Source organism: Lotus japonicus, chromosome 3 (assembly GCF_012489685.1).
Source record: "Lotus japonicus ecotype B-129 chromosome 3, LjGifu_v1.2".
Classification (NCBI taxonomy): Eukaryota; Viridiplantae; Streptophyta; class Magnoliopsida; order Fabales; family Fabaceae; genus Lotus; species Lotus japonicus.
This window is the reverse complement of record NC_080043.1, coordinates 17,341,016-17,359,136: the sequence shown is the minus strand read 5'-3', so window position 1 is coordinate 17,359,136 and position 18,121 is coordinate 17,341,016. Positions and strand designations below refer to the sequence as shown.

Genomic DNA, 18,121 nt, shown 5'->3' with positions numbered 1-18,121 from the left:
TTTTAAAACCAACTTTAGATGTAAATATAATTAACTGTTTGATAATTTGATGATAAAAAATTTGTGCGGAGATTAGAAAATATTAGTACAGATATAATTTATATTTATTTATGTTTAAAGAATTAAAAGTTCATACAGAGGAACGAGCATAGAGAAATAAGTTTTGATATAATTACTATGCAACATCTGGAAGCCAAAATAAGTCTTAATGATAGTTTATCTTTTTGACCACTTTATATTAGTTAATTCAGTATATGCTTACAAAGCACTAGAATTGAGTGTCTGAATTTATGCTTTTTAAATATCTACATCTTTATTATCAATATATATTAGAAAAGAAGAACTTTCATAGTGACGTGTCAGCACCAGATTAATTCTTAGTGACGTGTCAGTACCGGATTAATTCTCATAAAAATTATTCCACGTGTCAATTTGTTAGAGGATATAATTTTCAATTGATATATGTTTTAATTTTATATATTCTAACCTAATTAATTGATATTATTTTAGAAGATATAATTTTCAATTGATATATGTTTTAATTTTATATATTCTAAAATAATTGATTGATATTATTTTAAAAGATAAGATTTGGTCTTTTAATTTATTTTAAATTTATTTTTAGAATATATTGATTAATTTTTATTGAATTTTCGAATTTTTTATTAATTCGGGATTTTATGAGCTTTTATTGTGATTTGCTAGATTTTGTTAGTTTTTATGTATCTTTATTTAATACCTTTTTTAATATTAGATTTGATTGGGATTTAGGTTGTTTATTTCATAATTTTATTTTAATTTATCTTATTATTTATTTTATTTTAAATCCAGGAAATACTTTATTTTATTTTAGATTTACTTTTAGAGTATATTAATTACTTTTTCTTAAATTTTCGGATTTTTAATTAATTCAGGATTTTATGAGTTTTTATTGTGATTTGCTAGACTTGGTAGTTTTTATCTATCTTTATTTAGTACCTTTTTAAATTTTAGATTTGATTAGGATTTAGGTTGTTTATTTCTTAATTTTATCTTATTATTTATTTAATTTTACCTCCAGGAAATATTTTATTTTATTTTACATTTATTTATAGAGTATAATAATTAATTTTTATTGAATTTTTGGATTTTTAATTAATGCAGGATTTTATGAGTTTTTATTGTGATTTACTAAATTTTGATAGTTTTTATCTATCCTTATTTATTGTTTATTTTTATTTTTAATTTCATGAAATATTTTATTTTATTTTTGAGTTACTTTTAGAGTATAAATGAATTTTTATATTTTATGAGTTTTTTATTGTGATTTGCTAGATTTTGGTAGTTTTTATCTATCTTTATTTAGTACCTTTTTAAAGTTTAGATTTGATTAGGATTTAAGTTGTTTATTTCTTGATTTTATCTTAATTTATCTTATTATTTATTTAATGCTAATTCTAAGAAAATGGAGTTGATTTGGTGCTAAGGGTCCACAAAGCTACCATGGACACGCAGAGATTTGATAGCTGCTATTTCTACCTCTGCCACATGTTGCGATTATGATAGAGATATGCCGTAAGATGATGTTACGTGAAGAAGAGTTTATCATGTTGTGATTGATGGTTTGTGTCATTTCAGTTTATCCTTTTGTTCGTAATTCAATCATGGATTCTTAAATTTCACATATTTTGTGTGTTTTGATCCAAAAGTTTACAAATTTTTGCATAGACCCTTTGACGAATCATTGTTGAAGACGTAATGTTTTGATTCTGATGTAATGTTTTTTCTATTGTTCTTCTTCCGCTTTTGTATTTTTTTAAACCAGATTTTAGTATAGTTTGTAGAAATCCATGCGTGTGAAACCATTCTAAACCAGATTTTGGTATAATTTATAGAAATTTACGAAACTTAGGATAGCCTGAATTTATATTCATTTCTCAAAATTTTCCCGTTTTTATTCTTCATGTTTGAGTTGTGTGTATAAGCATACTATTTGCACTGTATGTGAATGATGCACAACTTACTATTTTTTTTTAATGATGCACATGTCAGTCAAATTGATGAAAGCATATGAAGAGCTCACATTTAATCTTCATGAGTATGTTTAGCCCATTCTTAAGGTTGATTCATGTTTTCCTTGAACTCATTAGTTTTGCATATACTCATGTTTTAGTATGTCAATTGGGTGACTTATCTTACTTTGCTCTATATATTTCCTTAAGTTCAATTTAAATTGATTGTTAGTATGAGTTTATTGGTGAAGTAATCACAATTATTTTGGGTGGGAGAATTATTTTGTTTTTTTCTCACATATATAGATAATTTGTTGGGGTGCGCACATATGGGGCAATACACCATTTTTTGTTTCTCTTGACTGAAATGTGCCTTTGATTTTTTGTTTCACAAGGGTTCCACCCCAAGATTCACAAATACACTAAATACAATTCTTTCACCACAGTCCTTTCAAATTGGTGAAGGAGGATATTTTATTCTTCAAGACTTCATTTTGGGTTTCTGTTTCAATCTTCTTGATGAATTGATTTTGTTCTTCAACTAATTGTAAGATGTCATATGCTTCAAGGATTCATGCTTTTCTCTTCTTAATCAAAAGCAAAAGGATTGAGGAAAAGAAAATCTTCTAGGGTGAGAATATTCACTAATTGGAAAAAAAAATAACACGTGTCATTCTCAGATTAATTCTCATAAAAAATACATTTTAAAATTTTAGATTTGATTAGGATTTATATTGTATATTTCTTGATTTTATCTTAATTTATTTTTGATTTATTTTTAGAGTAAAAAAAATATATTTTAAAATTTTAGATTTGATTAGGATTTAGGTGGTTTATTTCTTGATTTTATCTTAATTTATTTATTATTTATTTTTAGAGTATTAATTAATATATCCCAAACTTTTTTTTAAAAAGAGTGAGTTTGAAAGCTATAGCTTAAGTTAATTTTTTAATATATTCCAAAATAATAATTATAATAATAATAATAATGATAACATATGTGTGCGGATATGAGTCAGTTGGGTACTATAGTGCCCATATCCGCACCCATGCCCACTATTTTTTGCAGGTAATTATCTATACTCAACCTCATACCCATTTAGCGGTTTTTTACCATACTCATAGTGAGTATTTTCTGCGGGTACCCTATGATTTTGAGACCCATTGTCATCTATTGATTTAGATTTTGGCAAAGATGGATATCTTCCTGTAATGACATTGAATTGTCTAAAGTTGGGGAGCTTTGAGTTGCTACCCACGTGAGTATGGAGACGAGTACATGTAATTTTTTAAAAACGCGGGTATGGAGATGGTACTATAGTACCTACCCATTGTCATCCTTACTTAGTTGGAATAAACACAATAATGTTATACTTTATGATATATCTTACACAATCCCGATTTGTGCTACTATCACATTAATTTTTTTTAAGATTAATATATTGATAATTCCTTATATCTATGATTTGTGTTATCGTCTTCATATTTACGAAGAATGTGAAACGAGTTCCTCTTGGTCTCAATCGGGCTTAGAAGATAAGTCTTTATCTCCACTTTACTCATCAATTCCGACTTTTCTATTTCATTCGTTGTTTAATATATTTTTGATAATCAAAGTATTAATTAATGTATCAAATACAATAGACATATTTTCCGTGCAACGCGCGGGTAAAAAACACTAGTGATTATTCTTACATTTTTAGTATCTTAAATTTTTTATAATTTAAAATATTGATTGATGTTTCAAATACAATAGACAAATTCCTCGTGCAACGCGCGGGTATAAAACACCAGTTCATAACACAATTGAATATATTTGAAGTAAATTGGAATTACGATACCCATAATTTTTAAATTAATCCTCTATAAATTAAATCGATGTTTAAGAAAAGTAAAATTAAAGTTTCAAATATTTTTGTAATATTCTTTCAATTTTTTATGGTTTATTTTTTAAAAAAAATATTTTTTATGTCATTCCAATGTAAAAAATAAAACATATGTATTGCACATTACACTTATTAATTATTTGAAAAACTAAAGTTAATTTACACAAATATTTTGTGAAATAAGATTTTCCTCTTCTGCAGTCATATTTTCCAAGCTTGCCAATTGCCTCCCTCCCTCTCCAGTTCATCTAAAATCAACTTCAAAAATCGGCGCTTTACGGGCAATTACTAAACCCTTGGATTTTTTTTTTCGGATTATGCGTCTATTGAAGTTGATTATTGATTATACATCATAAAGTTTGTTGAAGTTTCTGCCTTCCAATTCTCTTCAAATGAAGCTAAGCTTAAGAACCAGTGTATATTGTCCATGTAGCTTCCCAAAATTGCTCAATTCTTCTGCTTTTAGCAATCTGTGTAGACCCATTTGCTCCATAGCACCACAATCTCCACCCATTACTCTGAAACCCCAAATTCCCCTTTTTTTGAGGCCACCCATTTACTCAACCAAGCTAAGTGACCTAAAGAAATGGCAAGATTGGGCTAAGAATGTTGCTTCTTCAGTTGGGTCAACTTTTGTGGAGTCAGATAATGGACCAGACTCAAGCATTTTGTGCAGGGAGCTCAAGTGGCTCATGGAGGATGCTGTTGTGGAACAGGATGATGAGAGGGTGAGAATGAGGGCTGGTATAGAGGAGCTTTACTGTTTGTGGAAGGAGAGGATTCAAGAGAGGAGACCTTTTCAGTATATAGTTGGATGTGAGCATTGGAGGGACTTGGTGTTGAGTGTTCAAGAAGGGGTTTTGATTCCGAGACCTGAGACTGAACATGTTGTTGACATGGTAAATGGTGTGGTTTCGAAGAATGAGGATTTGAGAGGAGGGGTTTGGGCTGATTTGGGGACTGGGAGTGGTGCTCTAGCTATAGGCATTGGTAGGATATTAGAAGATCGGGGAAGGGTTATCGCCACGGATTTAAGTCCGGTAGCTGTTGCTGTTGCAGCTTACAATGTGAAGAGGTATTGCTTGCAGGTTAGAGGTTCGAGCTTTCAACCTCCACTTATTGAATTCCTACTTGCTGGCCATTTTGTCCACCAAAGTTTTACTGCTTTCACTGATTTTTTTTATGAGTATGCTAAAACTGGAATGACAAGTCTCCACCTACCATATGATTTAAATTTCTTTTAACCAATTTCATGATCCATGTTTTTGTTGATTTCTCTTGTGCTTTTCATTTCAGTTGTCTCGCATGATACTGTATGTGTGTATTTCTTTCATTTTGCATTTTACTCAAAGCTGAAAATTGAATTAGATGTAGTGTTTGGCAACACGATGGTGGTTTGCAAAATACCTTTCAAACTAAAAGCTATTTATAGCTTCTCCATTGCCAAAGCTAGAAATTGAATTTGATGTAGAGGCAGGACTGGAGAAAGTCACTGTTTCGTTTGTTTTAAGTGATGGTACATTAAAGGTTTAAATGTTCTCAAGGTTGGACACCCATCATTTTGTTGAAACTGATATTATATCTGGGTGAGAAAACAAACGATATGCTAATAATTATGATTTTAAAATAATTTCATTTATCATTTCGCACACTATCCCCTTCAGAATTTGTTATCTTTATATATGTTTGTGCTTCCACTTATGTTATTTTTAGTCATTATTTGAGAAACTTTGTTGTCCACTACAGGACAAAATTGAAATAAGGGAAGGATCTTGGTTTGAACCATTGAAGGGTATGGAAGGAGAGCTTGCAGGACTTATAAGCAACCCACCTTACATACCAAGCAAAGACATCTCTGGTCTACAGGCTGAAGTTGGTAGACATGAACCCAGACTTGCATTAGATGGAGGTACTTATGGCATGGAAGCTCTTCTCCATCTTTGTGATGGGGCTGCTTTAATGTTGAAACCGGGTGGATTTTTTGCCTTCGAGGTATGGGTCTTGTGCTCTCTAGAAATTTGTTCCAAATTTATTTTATATTGCCTACTGTGCTTTTGCTTTCTCGACTCTCGTGAAGTTAATCAGAACGGTAACCCCAAACATACTTAGATGATAATCTTGTGATTATAATCCCTATGGATAGGGAGATTTTGAAACATAGTATTCTGTTTTGCACATGTGATCAAAGTTGAGCAAACAGAGAGTAGCTTTAATACAGTCCTTTTGGTAGAAAGGTTTTTGTCATACGTAATTTTCAAAAATAGGCCATTGTTTGCTAAACGATTTATGCCTGAAATTATCAGCTAGCCAGAAATCTAGTAAATTTCTCGCCATACATGTAATTTTATGCCGGTACATAAAGTGGATCGCAGGACTTTCCTTTATGTTGTTCAATTGATGTGTGATAGTATATATATTTTGATTTAAATCTGATGCAGACCTTGCAAGTATATAGATTCCATTTGGCAATATAAGCAATATAATTAGAAAATCTTATGTCATTTCCAAGGTTTCATGTTAGATTGAAATACAAATGATTACTCATTAGCATTGCCTTATATTACAAATAATGCCACTGTTTAATGGATTACTTAGTTAGTGATTCCATGTTTCTCGAGTCTCAAGGCTCTGAACCAATACTATTTGTGGACAATGGTGAAGTGATGATAAAACTTGTTTAGTTTTGCATCCTCCATGTTTAGTATAGCTGCTAAATACTATAGGCCCTATCAAATCATTGAGACGATTGGTGCTGTTTCTTACAACAAGTTCCCCCCAACCGCAGGGGTTTATCCCGTTTTTCACATTGCACCGTTAAAACGTGCTATTCAAAATTGTACTTCTGAATGGAGATGGATTTGTCTATTGAGGATGTTCCCATACGTGTGATCACAATTAGGACTTCCACAGCAAGTGGAATCACCACTAAACAGCGGTTAATTAAGCGGAAGGAAGGATTTGAGGAAGATACTACTTAGGAAGATGATGTTTTGCTGCAAAGTCAGTTTCCCGACTTCAGCCTGGCGGACACAGCTGCAGGCTTCAGCTAAAGGAGGTAGCAATGGTAAGGCCTTCGAGCCCAATGGGGGAGTAGATCAGGTTTTAGGTGTGAGCCTGAATAAGCGAGTCACTCGGAAAGTCTATTCTTGAAAGAAAGGGTGAGCTGGATAGTTATTGATGTGGCAAGTGTGATGAGAGGAGTGTTGGTTGAGGAGCAATGGGTTTATATAGATAGTGAGGATCATGAATGGAAGTAGTGCGTTCAGTATGAGCTTAGGCTCTGAGTATTATTGCTTTTTTTTTTCCTGATTGTAAGAGTCATATAACTCATTTTCACACTGATTAATAACATTTAGACCCTATCATTCTCTGGATCTCTATCAAGTTTTAGGGTAACATTGGAGGAATAAATAGGTAGATATGATGAGTTTTCAATAGCTTTCAATTAAGTTTGGATGGTATAGAAAGTTAAATGACTAGAAGAGAAGTAAACCTAGGCATGACCCTCAAAGTATCAGGAACCAAGAAAGAAAGATACATGCAGCCATGATATATTAATTTGATCCCTTATTCAAAAGAAAGCATTAAAAACTATTTAAATAGATTTCCTGATAGTATCCTACGACAACTAGTAATAGAATCCTAATCCTACGAGGAACAATACTCTATACTGGTAAAATCACATAAGGATAACACAGGCTTCAAAACAATGTGAAATCATTATGATATAGTGTGGAGCATTCCAATCAACCCTATTATCTTTTCAAGTAGCCCTGAAAGTGAAAAATAATTTATTTTTCAACTTGAGCTTTCTTAATGCTAATACTGTATTACATTCATTGTATGCTGTTTCTGATTGTTTCTTTACTAACATGTCTTGACAGACAAATGGTGAGCAGCAATGCAGGGATCTTGTTGAGTACATGGAAAATAACAGAAGTGGAAGCTTCTGTAATGTGGAAATACGTGCTGATTTTGCGGGTATTCAAAGATTTGTAATTGGATTCCATCAATAAGCAATCTGAGTTACAGAACACATGTTTATTTGATTTTATATTTTGGATTAATAATTACCCCATTGCTGTCCTTGATATTGGAGCAGAATGTAATAGAAAGTATAAATTGTATTCCAGTTTGGCTCCTGGTTTCTTTTCAGTTTTCTCTCCCAACTGTTGAACACACTGCTAAAAGTTAGTTGAAAAATGAATGAAACCCAGGAGCTGCCTCTCCATACATTTTTTATGGAACTATACTCTGACATAAAAAGGGAAAATAATTGAGTAGTTAATACATTCCTAACTTAAATTATTCAGTTTTTTTGTTTAAATTGTATTTTTACTGAAATTAAATTACCGCAAGATTGAAATCCTTGTGCAGTGCTGGGGCAATGCTCTTAGTCATATATGTATCATCAAAATTTAATTTCTAGGGTCAGATTAACTTCAAAGTGAAACATAAGTGAATGTGACACTAGAAATTTGCAAGAATTGCTCTTGAGGTTTAAGAAATGGATCTTTCTTGTGTAGGACACCAGAAAATCCCACATAGTATATGTCTATATGATACCATGGCAGCTTGTACAGCCAGGGATATTGGAAAGTTTGTTCTTGTTGGCTAAACCAAATATGCCTTGAATCTTAGTCCCTACTCCAGTGAGAAATTGTGAAAGGGGCTGTAAGGAGAAAATCACTTTCAACAAATCTTGGTAAGTCTAGTTTTTCAGTTTCTTCTTGAAAATTACTCGTAATTTATGACGAGACTATGGGGGTGCACACGAGTTAGAGTAACCCGACAAACCCGATCCGGTCCAAATACAAATGAGCGAGCCAGAGGTCATTTGATTGCTCTGCCAGGATTAATATTTTCTAATTTCTACTTTTTTTGTTATGATGTTAGCTATTAGAATGTACGTGGTTTTCCTTTGCATGATGAGTAGTTGAACATTCTCTCTCAAGTTTGTGATGTAGGAGATGAATTGAACCTCATATTTATATATGTTTATCATTTAGTTTCTTAATTGTGTTTGCGCTTAATTCTACACGACATAATTAACCGTATCAATAGTGAGTTGTTTACTCTAACGAGGGTGAATTAATTTGTGGAACTGTAAAGAAAATAATGTTTAGGGAAATAATAATAATCCACATGTGACATAATTTTTAGGATTAGTTTCGTATGCTTTCAATTAATCTAGATATTGTGGATTGTGAAACATCTCTTAGATAGCTTCTATGTTTTAACCCCTATTCAAGCAATCACACCCGCATGACGATTGAGGCTAAGTAGTGTACTTAGGTAGGTAGCTTAGTATAGCTTAACAGCGTATTTGAACACTTAAGAAATATAGTTGGCTCACATATAATTTTTTGACAACATATATAGATCGGAATTAAATATAGATCAAATTAAACAGAAAATAGAATCTCCTAGAGGATTACAGAAGGAAAAGAAACGTAATCCATTACGTGCCGTGTAGGCCAGGTTTTCGGTGATTGAGTCGGCCCAACGCAGCTATAAATACCTCTCCTCCTTCCCCTTCTTTCCCATCACTATTCTTCTCTTCTCAATTCAACAATTCAATCGATTCACGCAAAACCTAATCTCTCAACGTTCCTCTTCTCTCTACTTTTCTTCTCAAGGTATGCCATGTCTCTGATTTCTATCTCTACCGCTATACAATCCAATTAGGTTTAGATTCTTGATCCTGTCTAGGTTTTCATAATCAATAGGGTTCTGTTTTAGTGATTTGATTTACGCAACCTATGTTTTATTTCTTTCCCCAAATTTCTGGTTCAATTTTTTATTTTCAATAGGGTTCTGTTTTCATTATTAGGGTTTGTGATTTGATTTATGCTACCTATATCTTCTTTCTTTCCCCAAATTTGTGGTTTGATTTTAAATTTTCCAATAGGGTTCTGTTTTCGTGATTAGGGTTTGTAATTTATCCCCAAATTTGTGGTTCAATTTTAGATTTTCCAATAAGGTTTCATGATTTGGGCTTGTGATTTGTGATTTGATTTATGCTATATTTTATTTCTTTCCCCAGATTTGTGGTTTGATTTTAAATTTTCCAATAGGTTTCTGTTTTCGGGATTAGGGTTTGTGATTTGATTTATGCTGTTTCAAATTTAATTTTTCCAATAGGGCTCTGTTTTCATGATTAGGGTTTGTGATTTGATTTTTGATGTTTTGGTCTTGAACAGATGCAAATCTTCGTGAAAACCTTGACTGGCAAGACCATCACCCTCGAGGTGGAGAGTTCAGATACCATTGACAATGTTAAAGCCAAGATCCAAGACAAGGAAGGGATCCCACCTGATCAGCAAAGGCTTATCTTTGCTGGGAAGCAATTAGAGGATGGTCGCACCTTAGCAGACTACAACATTCAGAAGGAGTCCACCCTTCACCTTGTTCTTCGCCTCAGGGGTGGCATGCAGATCTTTGTCAAGACATTGACGGGTAAAACAATCACCCTCGAGGTGGAATCCTCAGACACCATTGATAATGTGAAGGCGAAGATCCAGGACAAAGAGGGCATCCCACCAGATCAGCAAAGGCTGATTTTTGCTGGTAAACAACTCGAGGATGGAAGGACCCTCGCCGATTACAACATCCAGAAGGAGTCCACCCTTCATTTGGTTCTGCGATTGAGAGGCGGTATGCAGATTTTTGTTAAGACCTTGACAGGGAAGACCATCACTTTGGAGGTGGAGAGTTCTGATACCATTGATAATGTGAAGGCGAAGATTCAGGACAAGGAGGGCATCCCTCCAGACCAGCAGAGGCTCATCTTTGCTGGGAAGCAGCTTGAAGATGGAAGAACCCTTGCTGATTATAACATCCAGAAGGAGTCTACCCTACACTTGGTTCTGCGTCTTCGTGGTGGGATGCAAATCTTTGTTAAGACTTTAACCGGGAAGACCATAACATTGGAGGTTGAGAGTTCTGATACTATTGATAATGTGAAAGCTAAGATTCAGGATAAGGAGGGTATTCCACCAGACCAGCAGAGGCTTATCTTTGCTGGGAAGCAGCTGGAAGATGGTAGGACCCTGGCTGATTACAATATCCAGAAGGAGTCCACCCTGCACTTGGTTTTGCGGCTTCGTGGTGGTATGCAAATCTTTGTGAAGACCTTGACAGGGAAGACCATTACATTGGAGGTGGAAAGCTCCGATACAATTGACAATGTTAAGGCGAAGATTCAGGACAAAGAGGGTATTCCTCCAGACCAGCAGCGACTGATTTTTGCTGGCAAGCAGTTGGAGGATGGTCGAACTTTGGCAGATTATAATATCCAGAAGGAGTCCACCCTGCATCTTGTCCTGCGCCTTCGTGGTGGCTTCTAAAGCGTTAAAGCACTACCCTCTGTTCGTTTCCTTTGGTTTTTTTTTACCTGTTATTCTGATATAGTCTCTAGTCTGTAGTTTGCAGCCCCTGTTTAGTGGCTGTAACTATGTTCTAATGTGTCTGAACCTGCTGTGGTAGCTCCATTCTCATATGTTGAACCTTTTAATATAGTAATATCATGCTAGTGTTTTCTTAACTTGAAATTTCATTGAGCAAGTGATTTTTCCTTTTTTTTGTGGTTTATTTGTGGCTGATCTTTAATATTCTTCTTTGGTACCTTTTGGCGAATCATAACTAGCACAATTTTCTCAGATAAAATTAACTCTAGCATGGAAAGAAAAAAGAAAAAAGAATCACCATGTCATCAATACTACCTTGCTATGTTAAGTCTTACCTCAAATAACGGTATAATTTCTTTGTAGAAGTGTGGTGAATTGAAATTTTTATCAGCTCAAAGACATAAAACAACTAATTCTTTGTTATGGACTTGTGCGTTTAACTGTTCCAATCCTTATATACCCCAATTCCATATGAATCGCAGAGGCTTATGTCAGATACTGTAAACATGAAAGACGAGGCACAAAGGCAACAAGAATCCAATTGAATCTTCATGTCTTTAAGAACATAAAATGGATTTCATTAGAGAGCTAGCGGCTCCTGTGGAGGTTGGTAGTTCCCCATCTATCAGCCATAGATCTGGCTGTTTTACTCCCGCACCCTTATCGGGATTAAGGAAAGCCGGTTTCCATCCTTTGTCAGGACCCGATAACCTAGTTACCAACCTCTCTTGCATTTTACTTTTTTGGAGTCGTTTTCTATAGTATATTTCTTTCAATGTTATAAATGATTAGCATCAGCAATGAGTGCATCTGCTAGGTTCCCATTCCTGCTCAACAACTTGAGAGATTCAGTTCATCTGCGGACCAGTAACAGCCCCTACCTGTTAGCAACTATGGAGCTAATGAACCGTCGGCCTTTGCCTTTCTTTCTTATCTTTCTACCCCTGCCTGTATCCGGTACTTAGAGCTCCCCTTTGCGTTGATTATAGGCCTTCTTTAAGAACATAAAATGGAAAGGTAACTTCAGAATTTTGTGGATGGATGATGTAGTTTTGTAGACTTTGAAGCATGTTCATATGTTCTGATCCTTCGGCATCTCTAACAGCCGATTGATGAGTACTTTTGAGCATCCAGAGGGATTTAGATAAACGAGACCAAAAATATTATTGGGAATAATGACTAAACTATTACAATTTTTCAAGTTCAATAAAGAAAGCTTTTCCTAGAATGCCAATGGACGGTCGATTTGCACACATTTTTACATCCTTCAAGAATTAGCAACTCAAGTTTGAGATTTCCTTGATATTCGGCATTGTAATGAGATTATTGAGTGAGAAGGATCATCTTCCTCAAATTGTTTTAGGACCGCAAAGTAGAAATTTAAAATTGAAGGTGTCGGGATATGTGTAAGTGGTTCTAAATCTGGTTTGACTTGCCCTTAGCGTTGAGCTCCATGATCGAGTGATCTTAGATTCATGAGACTGAGAGTCTGAGATGGAAGTTGTCTCACGACATAGAGATAGTGTTGTACTCCCCAGATCGCACTGACAGAGAAGGTTTTGTTTCCTTCCCGCGATTGCAATGGAGATTCCACCGATTCAAAGAGCCGTTGAGCAGAAAGCAAGAACACCATGGTTTCTGGCGAATAGGAGATTAACCAAAGTGAATCTCTCGTCTTCTCGAATCAGCCCTGACTCAGACCAGTACAAGTTCAAGCTTCCTCTTCTCCATTGATACACATTGCGTTTACCTCTCTTCTCACCATCGCAAGATGCGCCACTGCACAGTGGAGGGAATCATCACCCCGTTCATCGGTTTTGCTTTACTGTCACTCTCTCCTTTTCTAAACATTTTCGTTCTCCCTTCTTCTTGACCTCATGCTACCTATTGGTCACGTTCCAGCTACCATAGGAAAGGAAATGATCCTTTTCTTCAATAATCTCGTCTTGATGAGGAGGTGGAGTCTTCATAGCTTTTTCACGTAGATGAACTCATGATTGTGGAAGTAGAAATCATTTTACCGATACACACAAACGGCACCAAAAGTTCCAGTATAGAAATATAGTGAGCAAACTAGATCAAGCTTTTTCCTTATTAGTTCTTTTAACATTTTATAATTTTATTCAATTTATGAATAACAATAAATATTCTAAATATTTTTAATTAATTATTAGTAAATTATTCTTTTTAAGAAACTGAAAATTTAATAATAAATAGTTAGTAAAATAAATAACATAAAATAGTTATCAATAATTTATTACTATGTCATTAAGATAAAGCACAAGATCTTTCCAATGTACCAAAAAAAAAATAAAGCACAAGAAAATTTTCAAATTATTTTCTACAATAACACAAAACAACATTATAGTTTATATTAAACACCATATATAATAATTTAAGATATTTTAAATAATTTATAAAATATATATTTACAAAAGCCATTTGACCATTGACTAATTTCACGCTTTTTTATTACTTTATATAAAAAAAATTATTTCATCTTTCCCAACTTTACGTCGATAATTAAAATAGAATAAAATCAATATTTTAACTACTTATTATATTATATTTATATGCATAAGAAGTTTAAAATTGATATATAAATAATAATTAAAAAGACAATGAATAATTAACTAATTAATCTTGTCACCAATATAAAATTCAAGTCATTTTTTTATATATAAATATATAATGGGCTTGAAATTATGGTTCTCTCACAGGACAAATGTCCTACACGATGCTGGGACAACAGGTTCAACAATTGACTAACAATAACAACAATAAACAAAAACACAAGTAAACAAGACACAAGAATTGGTAACCCAGTTCAGTGAAAAACTTCACCTACGTCTGGAGGGTTTTCACCCAAAGAAAGAAAATCCACTATCTCAAGATTCAGGAATTACAGACACTCATGAACACAACAGTTCATAGTTCACTTCCTAATCTACCTAGTGTATTTCTACTTAGAACCTCAACCTAAGTATGAGAGCCCTTCTCACTTTCTCTCAATCACTGCCACAGTGATTGGTAACAAACAATCAACAATCAGAGTTTGCAGATGCAACCGACACAGATCATAACCTTGCTTTATAGAATCAGTGAGCAAGGTATGATCACAAGCAACAAAGAACAAAGAACAAAGGACAATAACAATCCGAAAACACTTAATCTCTCTATTAGCTTCGGTGGTCTTCAAGCTTTAGGTCTTTGTTCTTTTATAGTCTTCAGCAGCGGTGACTTGGGCAATAGGGTTTGCTTGGCTGAAGTAACAGATTGCAGCAATAAATCAAAACTGAATCTCCAAGATATTGTTGCAAAATTCAAACGTGAAGATAGAAACTCAATCTTTTATCAAAGATTGTTTCAAAAAATAACAGCCCACAAATCAAACCCTTTCGGTACAGCTACTTGTTCCTCAAGTAACTACAAAAATATATCTTCATAAAATCTACAAGGGCCCACAAGTAACGTTCCAAACGGAGGACTGATGTCCTAGTATCACAAAGGCAGATGCCACGACATCAGCTTCGACATCCGGTTGTTTTTGACAAAATGCAAGACAACAAAGTAACAGCAATCTCCCCCTTTGTCAAATTTTGTCTAAAACAACTTAATGGACAGAGAGAGTAAACAAAGAAAACCAAAGCTCCCCCTTAATAGCAGACTCCCCCTCAAATGATGCATCTAACTAACAACCAACACACTCCATAAAGCACAGTTGGAACAAAGAACATGGTAGCAGAAACGTACTAAATATCCAACAAGTGCAAACCAACAAACCAGAAGCAATTTGAACAAAAGCTAATCACCAAATGCATCAAGAGACAACAGTAGCTAAACAACCAGTCAATTACTTGCCTCTGTCTTGAACTTGTCTCCAAATTATTACAGACCAAAGCCATCAACACAACAAAACACATAGTTTGCACAGCTACACAGATCTACTCCCCCTTTTTAACACAAATTTGGCAAAGGGTACACAAACTACAGCCAAAAGACAAACAAGAACCACAAACTAATCATCAGAACTGGAGTCGCCTTTAGTGTCTTCTATATTCTCTTCAGATTCTCCCTCTTCTTCAGTGCTGGCATCCTGAGGAGCAGCAGCAGCACCACTTGGCTCACCCTCTTGACCTTCTTCCTCTTGAAGCTTGAGAAGCAACGCATCAACCTTTAGCTTCCTTGCAGTGCTGATCTTAATATTCTCCTGTAGAGCCTTAGAAACATCCATTAATTCAGCAATAATGACCTTAGTGCTAGATTCACTCACAGGAGCAGGGTCAGAAGTCCTGCTAAATGGCACAACAATGTCTATGACATGTGGCTCCATAAACAATCGCTGATCCAGGGTAATAGGAACACCCTTTGGCAAAGGAACCTCATCAACCCTGAGGATCTGAGGATGTTGTTGAAGAATAATCTCTGTAAGAAGAGATGGAAATGATATGGGCAGCTTCACAGCACAAGTGTCAGCATGCTTCAGAGTCTGATCAAACACAAAAGACCCAAAATCAAAATCAGTAGAAGTGTCAATCTTGTAGATCAATCGGGCAAGAGCAGCAGAAACTCCAGAAGTATGTTGGGTAGGAACCCAATTCACAGCCCCAATCCTGTTAAGGATGGCATACTTCACACTCAGTGTTCCTGTAGACAGCAACTTCTTGATGGGCCACTTCTTGACTTGGCCAGCAGTAATCTCCTTGGCAATCACATCCAAAGACACCTCCTCATCAACAAACTCATCAGAACTTCTACCAAGTGCTTTGTTGATCACAGCAGGGGAGAATTCAACACATTTTGCCCTGACAAACACCTTTCTAAACTCAATACTTTCAGGAAGTCCCACTTCCACTGACAAATTCACCAGAAATTCCCTCACTAGTTTTTCATAACACCTTCCCACCTTGAGAATGGTCTTCATCAGTCCAGCCTTTTCAATAAGTGCAACCACTTCCTTACACTCAAGTACATCAGAGCCAACTTCCCTTTCCTTGGCAACTCTGCGTGACACACATACTTCCACTTCTGAACATTACCTTCAGCATGAAAGGACACATTATCAATAGGAACAGCAGGGACATTATGAGGAATGCGTTTTCCTGCATATTTCTTCTTCTCATAAGGCAAGATGTCCTCGACATCCCCCTCAACATCTGACCCAGATTCCTCAGCAGCAATTGGAACATTCTTCTTCTTGACACTCTTGGATTTTACTTCCTGTTGCTTACCTTTTCTCTTTACAACTTTTTGCTTAGACTTGGAAGTTGTTGGAGTGGACTTAGTCTTTTTCTTTGGAGCAGGAGATTCTTCAACATCAGGAACCCTTCTTTTCCTCTTGATCCTGGCAGCAACACTATCAGGCAGAGAAGCAGTTAAAGGAACATCATCAGAGTCATCATCAGAGATGTTCTGAATAGAGGCAGGAGCCTGACTTGATTCCTTGGACTGAGATTCATCAATGGTCACATGCACTGGTTCATCCTCTTTCGAAGGAGAAGAAGAACCATCAGAATGAGTGGGTACACCTGAATCTTCACGAGCAGTGGATTCCTTCCCAGAAATTTCTTGATTTGAAACATCTGCAGGTACAGAGGCCCTAACATCGGGCACAACATCTTGATTGGAACCAATGGGAGAGTTTTCAGCAGATAGTTCTTCTTCATCTGTGACATCCTCAATAATAGGAGCATTTGAGGTAGCCTTATCACGAGCCTGAGATTGATACACCTTTCTTGATAGAATCTTGGTCGTCTTCTTCTCAAACTTCTTCTTTGAATCTGATGAACCACTCTTGAGGCCTATGCATTTCACACCAAGTGAAGTTCTTTCAACCTTGGCCTTGACATAATCGTGCTTCCCTGATGCTTCAGACATGATGAATGAAGTGACACAACACTTTGAACACAAAAAATTGATGAGAAATTGAGAATGAAAGAAGTTAAAACTTGCAACACTAAGAAGTACAATCAGTTGAATAAAGAGAATTTGCCCATTGAAGGAGGTTATATAGCAGTTGGGCAAAGAAGCAACCTTCTTTCTGCTAACGTCACAACGACAGTTAATGATGAGAAAGGTAAAAACTAGCCGTTAACACCTTTAGGAACGTTAATTGCTATGCTCCTTCAAAGAGGCAAATCCCAAGATTGTCATAATACAATGTCATGACATCTTGTTCAATATCATACTCCTTGAGCATTTGCTTCATCCACATGAGTTGTGTGCAACTACTTCCAGCAACAATATACTCTGCTTCTGCGGTTGATAAAGATACACAGTTCTGCTTCTTACTAAACCACGAGATTAGATTATTTCCTAAAAAGAAACAACCTCCTGATGTGCTCTTTCTGTCATCTGCACTACCTGCCCAATCTGCATCACAATATCCAACTAAAGAAGAGTTTGTATCATGAGTATAGAGAATACAATAATCACTTGTAGCATTGATGTACTTGATGATTCTCTTTACTTGCAGTAGATGACTTGCTTTAGGAGCAGCTTGATATCTTGCACACACACCAAGAGCAAAAGTGATATCAGGTCTACTAGCAGTAAGATACAACAAGCTTCCTATCATGCTTCTATAGAGACTTTGATCAACATCTTCTCACTGCTCATCCTTGGTTAATTTAACATGAGTTGCAGCTGGAGTTCTCTTGTGACCTGACTTCTCTAAACCAAACTTCTTGACCAAGCCCTTGGCATATTTGCTCTGTGAGATAAACATGGAATCCTCCATTTGCTTCACTTGTAGACTTAGAAAATAACTCAACTCACCAACTAAGCTCATTTCAAACTCAGACTTCATTTGTTGAACAAAATGCTCCACCATCGT

The 18,121-nt window shown here is 35.2% G+C and overlaps 3 protein-coding genes across 3 annotated transcripts; 2 read left to right on the top strand and 1 right to left on the bottom strand.

The window, feature by feature from the left end:
- Positions 1-4,063: 4,063 nt before the first annotated feature.
- LOC130749624 (uncharacterized) lies at positions 4,064-8,182 on the top strand. The gene is made up of 3 exons (XM_057603000.1): positions 4,064-4,965; positions 5,624-5,869; positions 7,762-8,182. Exons 1-3 carry the CDS (start codon positions 4,270-4,272, stop codon positions 7,891-7,893), a joined length of 1,074 nt encoding a protein of 357 aa, XP_057458983.1. The 5' UTR covers positions 4,064-4,269; the 3' UTR covers positions 7,894-8,182.
- A 1,174-nt stretch (positions 8,183-9,356) lies between these two features.
- LOC130743147 (polyubiquitin) lies at positions 9,357-11,430 on the top strand. Its single transcript, XM_057595268.1, has 2 exons — positions 9,357-9,516; positions 10,081-11,430. Exon 2 carries the CDS (start codon positions 10,081-10,083, stop codon positions 11,224-11,226), a length of 1,146 nt encoding a protein of 381 aa, XP_057451251.1. The 5' UTR covers positions 9,357-9,516; the 3' UTR covers positions 11,227-11,430.
- A 3,874-nt stretch (positions 11,431-15,304) lies between these two features.
- LOC130743692 (uncharacterized) lies at positions 15,305-16,210 on the bottom strand. Its single transcript, XM_057595923.1, has 2 exons — positions 15,923-16,210; positions 15,305-15,775 (listed from the first exon to the last, which is right to left on the bottom strand). Exons 1-2 carry the CDS (start codon positions 16,208-16,210, stop codon positions 15,305-15,307), a joined length of 759 nt encoding a protein of 252 aa, XP_057451906.1.
- Between the last annotated feature and the right edge of the window lie 1,911 nt (positions 16,211-18,121).

Excerpts from the sequence above, each read along its gene's own strand:
- LOC130749624 (XM_057603000.1), top strand. The coding sequence starts at position 4,270 with ATGAAGCTAAGCTTAAGAACCAGTGTATATTGTCCATGTAGCTTCCCA. Across the intron at positions 4,966-5,623 it reads TGAAGAGGTATTGCTTGCAG|GACAAAATTGAAATAAGGGA; the intron begins GTTAGAGGTTCG and ends TGTCCACTACAG. Across the intron at positions 5,870-7,761 it reads GTGGATTTTTTGCCTTCGAG|ACAAATGGTGAGCAGCAATG; the intron begins GTATGGGTCTTG and ends ATGTCTTGACAG.
- LOC130743147 (XM_057595268.1), top strand. The coding sequence starts at position 10,081 with ATGCAAATCTTCGTGAAAACCTTGACTGGCAAGACCATCACCCTCGAG.
- LOC130743692 (XM_057595923.1), bottom strand. The coding sequence starts at position 16,210 with ATGAAGACCATTCTCAAGGTGGGAAGGTGTTATGAAAAACTAGTGAGG. Across the intron at positions 15,776-15,922 it reads TGTCTACAGGAACACTGAGT|ACTCTGAAGCATGCTGACAC; the intron begins GTGAAGTATGCC and ends GTGTTTGATCAG.